This window comes from Lepisma saccharinum, chromosome 3 (assembly GCF_977018435.1).
Source record: "Lepisma saccharinum chromosome 3, izLepSacc3.1, whole genome shotgun sequence".
Lineage (NCBI taxonomy): Eukaryota > Metazoa > Arthropoda > Insecta > Zygentoma > Lepismatidae > Lepisma > Lepisma saccharinum.
In genome coordinates, this window is record NC_139231.1 from 71,733,950 (window position 1) to 71,746,385 (window position 12,436).

Sequence of the window (12,436 nt, forward strand, 5' to 3'; positions counted from 1 at the left end):
ATGACCTTCTGCTCTGTTATTGCACACCGGTTAGTATGGCGTCGGCAACTCCACTGTAGCCATGCCACCTTCAATTTCAACTGCTCTTGATCTTTCCTCACTTACTGCTGTAGGGTGGAGTCATATTTGTATGTCTGAAGATGATGATATTCGTTGGTCGTTGGTACTAAAGCAGCAGTCGAAGATATTTGAACAAACTTTGGAGTTTTCCTTGATTTCACAAGTTAGAACGCTCGATATACAATGTCTTCAATATCATGTACGTAGGTGACTTCATATGATACATATTGAACGAAAATGGCAAATTTGCCTCACGTAATTTGGATAACGTTGTAAACCATGCTAGTTTGAGTTTGCTTTCACAAAGGCTTGAAGAAAGAAAAAATAGGACCGAAAGGGTTAAAGAAAATTGAGGCTTACCTTCGTCAAGGCCTCCTGTGGCTTCGTGGTGGTGTCCACGTTGAAGGTGGGAAGCTGCACCTCCATGTCCCTCAGCTCCAGCTGCTTGTAAACGTCACAGAGCGAGAAGCCCGCCAGGTCGGACACCAGCTGCCTAAGGCCGTCTCGTTGCTTGGGCAAAACGACGAGCAAAGCGTAGCGGCCGCCCTGGAAGAAAGACTGACAGTGAACTACTGGAAAGATTTTAGGGAAAGAAGAGGAGGCGATAGTCCCCTGTGAGACTGCGAAATGTTACTAAAATGAATTAGCATGACAATAAATAACGTTCGCCTTCTCCTTGATGTCTAAATGTGTGTTTCGAAATTCGTTCAACACTTTGATCGATTATAATTTATTTACGAAGTTTTTTTTTTGCATTATGAGGTCTCGTTGATTAAGATATTTTTAAATGCTGTCGATCGTCAATTCACTCCGTACAGGGGTCTCGGGCTCGAATCTGTCGCAGGGTCATAATTGACTTTTTCGTGACTGGCGCCATGCTAATCTGTGGTTTGTGACCAAGAAATAGGGCTCGTGTACAGGTAGGTCTGTGCGATACTTCGATATCGACATAGACGGTGCCAATATTATTGACATTGATGGCCCCGAGAGCAGACTACGTGACGAGTGCAACAGTTCCATTCAATCTCACTTATTCTAGTTCCTCGATAAGAGGGAGTGGTTGAACACTACAGACTACAGAAACGAACCGCTTCAATATGTTGTGAACTTCAATTCTCGCTTAGACATATCCAAACAACACGATTCTCTTTTTCTCCTTGTTAAAACTAAAATTCAAACGCCAGAATGAAAGATTATTATTTCATTATATAGCTGTTGTCAGTATTGTCGATATAGATACCATCGACGTCTATATATCGATATTCAAAGTATATAGAATTTAGATATCGAAAAATAGATATAGGGTATCCATACTTATAAAGTGTCAATTGGCGATTTTATGGGAGAAGTAGCAAAAGCGATATTTTAGTGGTTTAGTCTCCGTTAGTCGAGAATTTTATCAGCAGATACAGACAACACGTACCCATGGTATGAAGACGAAAGGATTCTTAGTTGCCCGTGGCAATCCTGTTTTATGTACGCACCATTTCAACTGTGCTAGAATAGTGCGAGCAATCTTGCAGCGACTTTTGCCAGGTTCACTAAATTTTTCTGTCGAGAATACAATTTTAGGGTAAGATTATAATTTATGACTTTGCACGTGGTTTTCTTATGTGCACTTGGATGCATGTCTGCATCTGTTGATAAAATTTTGGACTGATGGTGTTAATAACCAAGATTATATGTCACTAAAAGTCAGTTTTCCACTTCTTCCACAAAATCGCTATCCGAATTTATTAAGCGATCTCAGTTTTCATGTTATAATAACTTCTGAAACACGATACGTCAAAGGCTTTGTATATGAATCGCTTTACCTCGTAGGGCAACTCGATGACGTCACTGTCCAGAGCGGGGACAGTCCCTGTCCGGAACTTTCCTTGTGTCCTCATCGTTGTGGCGAGAACCTTTTTGGTGTCCGACGTGTAGAAGGCCTCCGTCTTAGTATTCTGGGGGAGGAAGGGCGTCACCCAGCTACCCTTGAAGTACAGCCCGTTGAACACTATCATCAGGGAGTCTGATCCTGCAGATAAAAAGAGAACAAGCTATAATAAGCATGTTTCCAGGCATATGTGCAGAGCCATAGCTACACATTTCTACTCCTGTGACGGAGACTGGTTTTTACAGACCTCTAAAGAAATCCTAAGCAAAAATGTATATATATTTTTAAAAAATGTGCACGCTTTTCTAACAAGAAAAATATCTCGAAAGTCCACCTAAGACAAAACTATTGCCTGAAAAAAGTTTGAAATTCATATTTGGCACAAGTTTTCTTCTGGGGATAACTTACATTGCTTTATTATTTAATATATTAAGAATAATTACATATTATTGCATATAGATAATCGTTAATAAAATAGTACTTTTTAAAAAGAAAACAACATTGTAAAAATGGTAGTCATAGACAGTTGTGGGTTGTAACAAACTCATTGACTTTCATACAGTGGTTAGAACCTAGAAATATATAGAACGCCATGACGAAGTATTAATTTATATTTGAAATTATGAATTCATTCCGAGATTATTTGTTTATATCTTTTAATACTTTTCGTAGCCATCTCATCGAAACGCCGCTTTCAACTTTTCTTACATTCAAAACTTTCTGCACATACCTTTTACAGCACATTAGCATTAACAAACAAACAATGAATGTGTGTTTTTAAGTTAGAAGTAAAGACCTTGATGCGACTCTTAGAGAAACATTTTAATTTCAAGCGAAGTGAGAATTTTTTTTTATTGAATACATTTGTTTGCCAACTAACGGTAAAATTATTTAAGACGGGGTGGATGGTCTCAAAGGGTTCCACAATAATGTCATTTTCTCTCCCTGCGCTTCCTTGCTTTCAACAGGCCTCAATCCCTTAAAAATTTTTCCAAAATATCATTTGGAGTTGTGTATTCCAAAGAACAACTGAAGCGAGTCGGTTTCAGAAGCTTGTCAAAACATGCACCATAATATTTAGGAGGAAGTAGCTTGATGGATATATTCACTCATACCTTCCATTATTTCTCAGTCGTGTACGGTATACAATATTAGATCATTGTGGCAGCACGACATTAAAGAAAATGTAGACCTAAGCGCTTTGTTATTGTAGGCGCAGGCAGACATGTAGCGTAGCGGAGGGCTCGAGGGGATGAAGCCCCCCCCCCGCGAAATCCTACAAACATCTAATTTAAATACTGTATAGTGGTAATTAATTTTACTTCATTAGCAGGATTACACATCTTGTATAATAACTTGTAATATGCTGAGAAATTCATCTTCAGGGCTTCTGCCCCCCCTTTTCGCTTATAGATGGCGGCTGCTGATAAAGGATGAGCCCTTCCCAAAATAAAATTCTGACTAGGGGCCTCGGTGTAGGGTTGTTTTTTTTTTTTAAAAAAAAAATAATGCACAACAAGAATAAGTTACAACAAAAAATGATTTGCCCTATGGATAATTTCGTAATTTTTAAGATACGTACACTCTTACTCAAGATTTTATATTTTCACTCTTTTTATCTACCTACTATATGTTGGGAATTTGTATCTCGGTTTTGAAATGACACATGGATTTAGGGAAAGCTCGGAGCCCTAGAGATAATTTATGGAACCAATACTCACCCTTGTCAGTCTTCCTGGATATGCTGTTCCCAGACATTCCCGAAGAGATGTCTCCGTTGAACAGACTCCGGCCTATCTGGAAGAAGTCGTAGAACTTTGCTCTCCTCGCCACTGCCTCCATTATCTCATCTTCCAAATCCTCCTCTTCCTTCTGCTTCAACGCCTCCTCGACCACGTCCTTCAGCGCAGATTCCGTCGTTCCGTGCACTTCTTCTTCCTCCACTCGTGGACTGTCCGTGGCCACCTCGACTACCTGCTCCTGCACCTCGGAGTCGTCTGCTATGAGGATCTCTCCGGGCTCCTGCTCCGTGTAGGTTTCCTCACCCTCTTCCTCCATCTCCACGTCTTCCGGGAACGTCGCCGACTCCGGCTCTTCTGTTGCTGGAGTCTCCGGTTCCTCCGGGTAGTAGGGATCCTCCGGACGCCTCACGTTCTTCACTTCGGTCAGGTAGTGTTCGAGGAGAATGTCCTTGTACTCCTGCTCCACGGAGAAATTCCGGTACACGTAGAACCAGTTTCGGAACTCCGGGGAGTTCGTCACATTCTTCTCCTGAAAAGAAAAATATTAATGCAATACACGATATATCATCCAAACCAGGGATATATTTGCCTAATTTCAGGCCAAACTGAGACATGGTTTTCTGTTTGATGATATGAAGAGTTCAAAGTGTGCCGACGCACACAAGAAACTATAGCCCATTCATTCATTGATGTTATCTGGTACATTATTAAATACGCTGCTTTGCTTCCCCATGGAGAAATCCACGTGGAGAAGCAGTTACGTGAAATGCCATCCTTTAAAAATGAATTAATTTTCATTAACGCCAATTCATAAAACTAGAAATAACAGGTCTTCTACGATGGTGTAGTGGTAATGTCATCACCTTGTAATCAAGGGGTACCCGGCCGATACCCAGTGAAGACATAGTGGTTCTCATCCCACTTTAAAACTATACCTCCAGTCACGATTAGCCTTCTGTGCATTAAGTGAGCTCAATTTTCTTTAAAGCCCTGTTTTAGAGATGCCCACCTGATCCTAAAATATTCGGATTCGGAGTAATAATAAATCCGGATATCCGATCACGGATATCGGTTCTCGGTTCCGTATCCGGGATACCAGGATCCGAAGGCTATTGGCCACACCTATTCTGTTTGTAAAACATTGGCGTATTCTGAAAATTTGACCTAGTTTACCGCAACAGTTCTTATTTATTGTGTATATTTATTACACTCCATCTACATTAATTAGATGACATAGAAATAAAGATTCAATGCAGGCATGCAAGTAAAACAAAAATAGAAGTCCTCAAATTTGCCGGCAATTTCTATATTTTTCATAAAATGTCTCTGTTTTCCTAAAATTGGAAATTGGATTTCCCTTCATGTAGCAACACTGCCTCTGCCAAGCGCGGCACAGAAGCGAAAAGGAACGAGCAGTGTTCTACCAACGCTGCAGGATGCAGAAGTGTGCGATGAAGAAGGATTAGTGTCCTACATAAACCAGCCTTTAATTCTTTAAATCAGTTACTTAAAATCTGGTTTAGTATTTTTTTTCCAATAGTTTGCACTATATACAAATTGTAGAATGAGCAATTACTCATATATTAAAGCTAAATTTATAAAAATATGAAAAAAGTTGGTATACCGGCGATAAACGTGGTAACATTGAAAATACACCACTTGTGAACCTTTTCTTGGACATGTCGCATTTTCGGACTTCTGTTTTGAAATTTTCCCAGAAATTTCAATGTTAAGACAAATAATGAGTAAATAATTTTAAAAAAAAATCTGAGGAGACACGGGGCCAACAACTTTCTAGGGGCCCGTGGTCCTTCTTTAGCGTTTTCACTGAATAACCAAAATTCACGTAGAGCAAAAACCAGAAACTGTTGAACTTACAGCGAGTCTCTTCAGCACTGAATTGTAACTGGATCGCACCAAAGCGTTGTCCTCCGGTAGCCGAAGCACGCTTGCCAACTGCTGCCGCGTGTCGCCACGAGCTCCTTCGGCCAGGAGAGCCAGGATGGTGGAGTAGCCCAGCGGTGAGAACGCCACGTTGCAGTCCTTGTCTTCGTATCCCTGCGAGGGGGGAAATGTCGCATGAAACAATAATCCTTTACACATGCATATACAGTACACTACGTAGTTTCAAGCATTCATCCTTTTTGTTATTTTACCAAATTGCAAATGAAGTCTCTAGCTTCACAAAAAGCTCTCACCGGTGCAATTATTATGCTTTTTAATGAAGATATGCACATTTTCAGTGTTAATATAATTTGAGAGTTTTTCTATATATTTTACTCGTAGTACTGGTCTAAATTTGCATTGAAGTGAAATCGATTGACATGTTTAAATAGGGAGACCAGGATACGAATTACCGGGGCGGATGCAATACATTTTTACCCCCTCAAAATAAAAAAAAAACTTTTACTTGAAGCGAGTATAGTTTCTTAGTTTTTTGTGCATTATTAGTGTGAATCGCATACACCTCAAGAAACTATTGTAAAATCCACAGTGTGCAACCAGCTTATTATCAAGAAATATATCAATAATCTAATTATTCCTTATTATTGACTAGAAAAAGAGGACATATTTTAAAAATCAATGGCAAAAGTTCATAAGAGCATTGTAAAAACATACAGAAAGAAGGAGTTCGTGAATTGTTCTTGGTTACAAAAACAAAATAGTTAATTAAATTTATTAATTCTACCATAGCACATAATTTTACTAGATCAGAAAAGGGGTAATATAGTGGCATACTCTAAAAAAAATCAGAATGCACTTAAACGTACAAGAAAGATAATTCTGTGTTACGGTCACTGTCACTTTGGCTACTGTTACAACAATAATAATACATTTAAAGCAAAAGAATTTCCTGACAAATATATGTTTAACCTCTTTACAGCTGAATCCAGCGAAGAACAACACGCCCGCCCCAAAAGCAAAAATATTTAATTATCCACTTTAAACCAAATTTTCAAAATATACTTGGAGCGGAAAATATTTTTTTATAAACGTATCTCATCTTGACTATGTATATTCCACTAGCGATGGTATTGAGACGAGACTTGGCAGTGTCTTGGTTTCGTCTCGAGTTCTAAATGCCTGTCTCGTTATCTTCTCGTTCTCGTCACGAGTCTCGAAATATAGGATACAAGCATGTAGAACAAAATGTGTCACGGTACAAATACGCACAGCGCATAGAGGTCATTAAGTCAAACAACTTTTCTTAAGTTTTTTACAATTGACGCTTCCTTTTGACACTATAAGTCCTCAAAAATCGATATTTCCTAATGTACTTGTATATGCAGCCATTTAGTACAGATTCATAATTTCACTGATGGACAGACTTTGCAATTACAATAAGCTATATAACTTTTCTAAGCATAGTCGGGTAGATATCAGGTCGATACGTCTGTAAATGTTGTATAGTAAAGTTGTTTTTTTTTACTGAGGTGGCTTGTTCTCGACAAGTCTCGAAGGGTCTGGTAACGTTGTCGTCTCTATATTTACAAGGGCATCTTGGTCTCGCCTCGGTATTGTGCACAATTTTCACCTGAAAATAGCGCTATCTTTTAAAAACTAACCTGTAAAATGGCGGTGGCCAATTCGTTGGTTCCCTCTCCAACGAACTTTCTGGGATCGGCCAGTTCCCTTTGGTGGACACGAGGGCTGGAATTTACAGTCGCCAACGCAAGGAGAAAAATCACTGAAAGAAGAAATAGGAAGAAGTCAAAAACAACATGCATTTCCTTTTAGGCAGTGGCAGAGGTATGCGAGGGAGATGCTTGTATTCAAGTCAGCACTTTATTACACAGTGAACATGCTCAAAGCGGGGTGTTGTGGCGGTCATAACCCCCCTTGACCCAGTGTTCCTGAAAAAAAAGAACATCAAAGGCAAGAAAAGATGGCAAAACGAGGGCTGAGCACTAAAAAAATTATACGTACCCCCCCTCCTTTCGAAAATCTTGAGAACGCCAGTGCCCTCACACACACGTAAATTAAAAGTGTGAATAACATGTTCGTGAATAAAGCTATGCAGTGGGAGTATTTAGCTTCTGAAAATTACACTTAAGAATGCGACGAACAAAGATAAATCGCATAGTGTTCTTAAATACATTTATACCATACATTCCAAACGTTAAAGTTGTAGGTGTCAATTTGCAGCCTCACTAGCATAAACTAAACTTTGTTGTCTCGTAGCTACTAGTTTACAACCACATGGAGAGTTTTTAAAAAGTTTTTCGAGAACATGGATCAACAAAGATAACAAGTATCATAGCGAAATATGCGCTACATTGGACAGGAGGATAATGCAAAGCAGGCACGGAGCCACGGGGAGGGCGATCGCCCCTCCCACCTGCCAGGTTTTTGGATATATTATTATGCCTAATATTTTTGAAGACTCAAATGTTCTGTCGTTTATCACCAAGTTTAATACCGGGCGTTTCAGAAATAATTGAAGGGTTACAAAAATGTATTGCAAGTATACTATTGAACTTACGTTAATGAAACCAGTGCAGAATGATCGAGGAACGCAAATAGTTTGGGCGTGTGTGTTTTGTTAAGCTGAAGGTACACATCCCTGCCACTAGGAGACACATCACTCATGGCTGTGTGCACGAACGAAGATCAAATGTTAAACTCGGATCGGGAAAGGATCACTGGAAAATTCCATTGCACGAAGACGGTTCAACACTTGATCGCGATCTAGGAACATCAAAACGAGTTTATCTTCTGAACGGCCATTCGCCACCGTTTTGGTGGCCGATCCTGGTTCACGATACTGACGCTTCGACTGCAGGCAGTTGTTTTTTAATATAAAAAGAGCGGAAAGTGATATCGAGGGCGTGCAAACGCTAGAGATATTGGATGTACAATACTGATAATTCGAGAGTTGTGTAAAGTAAACTAAAAACTGCCAAAATAATAATCATAATTTGTGGTTCTGTGGTGCAAAGTCGAAATGTTTCTAAATACTGTACTTTCTATCCCAGAACACAAAACATGTGCAAGTGCAAGGTAAATTAGAACAGAGCAATGTTACGATATTGCTACATGCTGTTGGTACACGACATGACAATATAAATATATAAGAATTAAGAAATGAAAAATTCAAATACTTACCACAATACAGTAATAATAATAATAAAATATCTTTATTGAGCGGGCGAGTTTCAGCGTACGCTGTTCTCTCGCGAATGCATTTGGTAAGGCATTGAAGTCCCGTAGAAGAAGGTTCCATGCTTTCTCCTTATTCTTTTGTCTTATGCCGTCAGTTCTATTTTAAGATTATTATTTCTTTACACTCTACTACATCCTTGTACTCGTCGACAAGGTTGATCAGTACATTTCTCAAATTCAGATAAGTTTGTGGCCCGAATTACTTTCTTCTCCTACACGTTGATACTTTAACACATCACACTATTCGGTGGGTTCTTGATTGTCATTTGCTTTAGCCAACCAATCAGGTATAGCCTTACAAATTAATCTCGGATCATTTGAACGGAATCTCTTGAACATCGTTTTTCGTTGGTGCAATGCAAATCTTTAAACCAAGTTCATTTAGAGTGGATCAAAATTGATCCCGCTCATCTGAACTTCGAAATAATCGGCGTTGGTGCACTCGGCCATCAGTGTTCTGAGCAATGTTTTGGTCCCCAACATCACCGGACCTTACACCGTGTGACTTCGTTTTGTGGGGTTTCATCAAAGACGATATTCGTCTCACAGATGCCGCGTGATATCGCAGCCCTAAGAGAGCGTATCATCGCAGCTATAGACACTATCGACAGGCCCATGTTGATGCAAGTGTGGCAAGAACTAGAGTCGTTTTCACGTTCAGAAGAGACAACGGCGCTTATGGAGAAACCGCACAGTGTTGCCAATACAGCGCTAGCTCATGTCGCCGGGAAATTATGACCTTCCTTCACAATGAAGGTGTTACATATTTTGTATATATAATGATAATTATATGTAATTATTAATATTAATATTATACTGTGAACGTTACAGTTACCCTTTTTACTATGATCCATTGCGATCACTACACACGCGAGTGTAATGCACGAATATGACACTTCAGAAATCACTTAAAAAAGTAAAAATCACAGAGCTCACACAACTGAAAACACTTTTTCGGGAGAGGGAAAAAGTCTAAACAGACCAAAGTAGATCTCTCACTCAAGTAAGGGGAACCTGGCACATGGGTTAAATTCAAATTGCAACCCAAACAAACAAATGAGTTATGGCCTATGTGAACTGATAAGACGTGAATGACTCAAGCAAGGCATGTCATATTTCTATCTTGAAGCCCCATATTTTGTCACGTTTTGGAAAGCCTTTCAAAGGTTAATATGGTGTCTATGAATTTATGTGTACCTTGGAAACTGAAAGGTGATCTTCATTTCAGTATTAATGTCGATAGTAATGTAAACGAAAACAACGTGTATTTGCGACAGCACTAATGTTGCTCACAACAGCAGCATTGGAAATAATTGTCAATTATTACATTTAAGTAATTTCAATTCTATTATAACAAACTGCATGAAGTTAATATTTTTAATGAATGGAAATAAAATAACAACTCAAAAACTTGGTGGTGATAGCCGGAATGCTGCGGTGAGTCAGCTCAAGATGGCCAGACAACGTCTCCTTACATCGCGCGCGGTTCGGGTTAAAAAGAAACTCCAAATGCATGGAAGTAATATTTCTGGGAACCTTTGAGTGGTTATAAAAAATAATTTCATTATTTTCTCCACAACTTTGTCGCTGGAAGTTTTTACTTGGAATTACAGAACAAAAAATGGCCAGCGACGACATTTTCTACTGCACGAATATAAAAAATCTCCACATACTTTATTTGAATATTTTTTAATGCGAATATGCTTTAAAGTATTGATAAATTCTGAGTACCACCATCACCTATGACAATTAAAAAACAGTGTCAATTTTTTTAATAACGAATGCTTCAATTTTACGGCATGTTTCAACGTTAGGAATGAAAACAATGTAAAAATTGTGTTTTCACGGAAACTTTGCGTTTTTAATTTATCTAAAATTATGTAAGCAAGTTACCAGTTTTTTGTGTTCACCATCGTATTCTCTACAAAATTTCCTGCAAGACTGCAGGTACCGATTTTACTTAAGCTAAATTTGTAAATCCAGAAATTTCACAACAGCGCGCTCGTATTTCCCATAAGAAAAGCATTGCCCATAAGAGCCCATTGTGTCTTCTGAACGTGAAAACGACTCGTGTCGATGTGTGCCGTGTCACCAGTGGTGCACACATTGAACATTAGTAGGAGTCAAAAGAACTGTTTGAGTTCCTCGTTCGTTCTGGACTGGTTTCATTAACGTAAGTTCAATATTTTACTTGCAATATTTTTTATAACCCTTCAATTATTTCTGAAACACCCAGTAGGTTCGAGAGTATATTTTTAAAGTTTGATTAAAATCCACTTTATGCTCATATCCTGATCGGAATTGGACCTACAGTTTAAAATTGGGATCCGAACCACTGTGCAATATACCTCAAAATGGGATCAAACCTCGAGAGAATAGTTTTTTTTTGTTCTCTATGTAGTTTATCCAAAAATTGGGATAGTTCAAGGGCATCACTGAATCCTCTCCCCACTGTTCCTGCGCCTTTAAATTGCTATGTACCGTAAGCTAAAGAGGTTTCTTTCAAACTGCCGGTAAGAAAGGCTGCGAGAACACGTTCGGGACGAATGAAAGAAGCTCCGTTGCTGACTTTGGGCTGACAATTCACTGCAAGACAACCAAGCTTTGATGTCTTTATTAGCGTGGCAGTTCCAGGAGCCAAGACTAAGTTTGCACACCAACAGGTTTCGAGCAAGTGTTGCTGTGCAAAAAATTCGCAAACAGTTGGCAGAATTGAAAGCTGTGGAGAAAAGGGGAGAGGAAGAAAGACGATGCAAGAAAATAGAAGAATTCAGTCAATAAAATCCGTCCGTTACGGCTGTCAGCACAAGTCGTGATGTGGCAGAAACAGGTAGATCGACCAATTGCAGCAATTTCCAACAGTTGAGCATAACGGCTTCGCGTTTATAGCTTGAAGTTTTCTTAGACGCTTTGATTTTATCTCGATGTCTTTTTAATGGTTTTGAAATTGACCAGCACACTTTAATGTTGTAGAAACGAAATGCAAGTCCAATTGCTATTTGTGAGAATGTCATATTCTCTTGCTGGTTTTACAGTATTACTTTCTTTCTTTCTTTTTTTTTTTTTTTACAGCTGTGATAATTTATTCGAATCCACGACTTTTGCGACACCGTTGTATGCGACACTAGCATTTTTGCCATCATATGCGACACTGTATGGAAAATATATTCCATGACAGTTGCGACACCGTCATCTGCGACACCGTCATCTGCGACACAAAGCTTAAACAGCTTCCCGTCACACTTTATCCAGGCTTAGGACTGGCAGCATCATGGAAGCTGGTGTGGTTTTAAAAACCTTTATTAGTTTTCCTTCACACTGGCATCATGGAAGCTGGGTGTTTAAAAGCTGGATGTATTTATCCTTTGTCAATGACGGATTGTTTAGATCCCTTGTCAGTATAGGAGCAGACTGCAATCCCTTGTCAATGTAGAAATGTAGAAAGCGTCGTTTCTCTTTAGTTGAACCAACATCTTACTATTTTCATTCTAATTTCTGAACGTACGCCATTCTCCTCAAAAAGCGCTTAAGATCTCTAGGCATTTCATAGTCGGCAAACGCTCTTTGTATTCTCTCATCTAATGTAGGCTAT

At 39.1% G+C, this 12,436-nt stretch overlaps 1 protein-coding gene across 1 annotated transcript in view; it reads right to left on the minus strand.

Moving 5' to 3' along the window:
* LOC145985570 (uncharacterized) overlaps positions 1-12,436 on the minus strand; it is a 67,252-nt gene that overhangs the window by 53,863 nt on the left and 953 nt on the right. Inside the window, exons 2-6 of the mRNA XM_083119640.1 lie at positions 7,248-7,369; positions 5,560-5,739; positions 3,661-4,210; positions 1,875-2,080; positions 421-606 (exon numbers count right to left, since the gene is read on the minus strand). Coding sequence (XP_082975766.1) covers positions 421-606; positions 1,875-2,080; positions 3,661-4,210; positions 5,560-5,739; positions 7,248-7,369 — 1,244 coding nt within the window. The remainder of the gene's footprint in view (positions 1-420; positions 607-1,874; positions 2,081-3,660; positions 4,211-5,559; positions 5,740-7,247; positions 7,370-12,436) is intronic.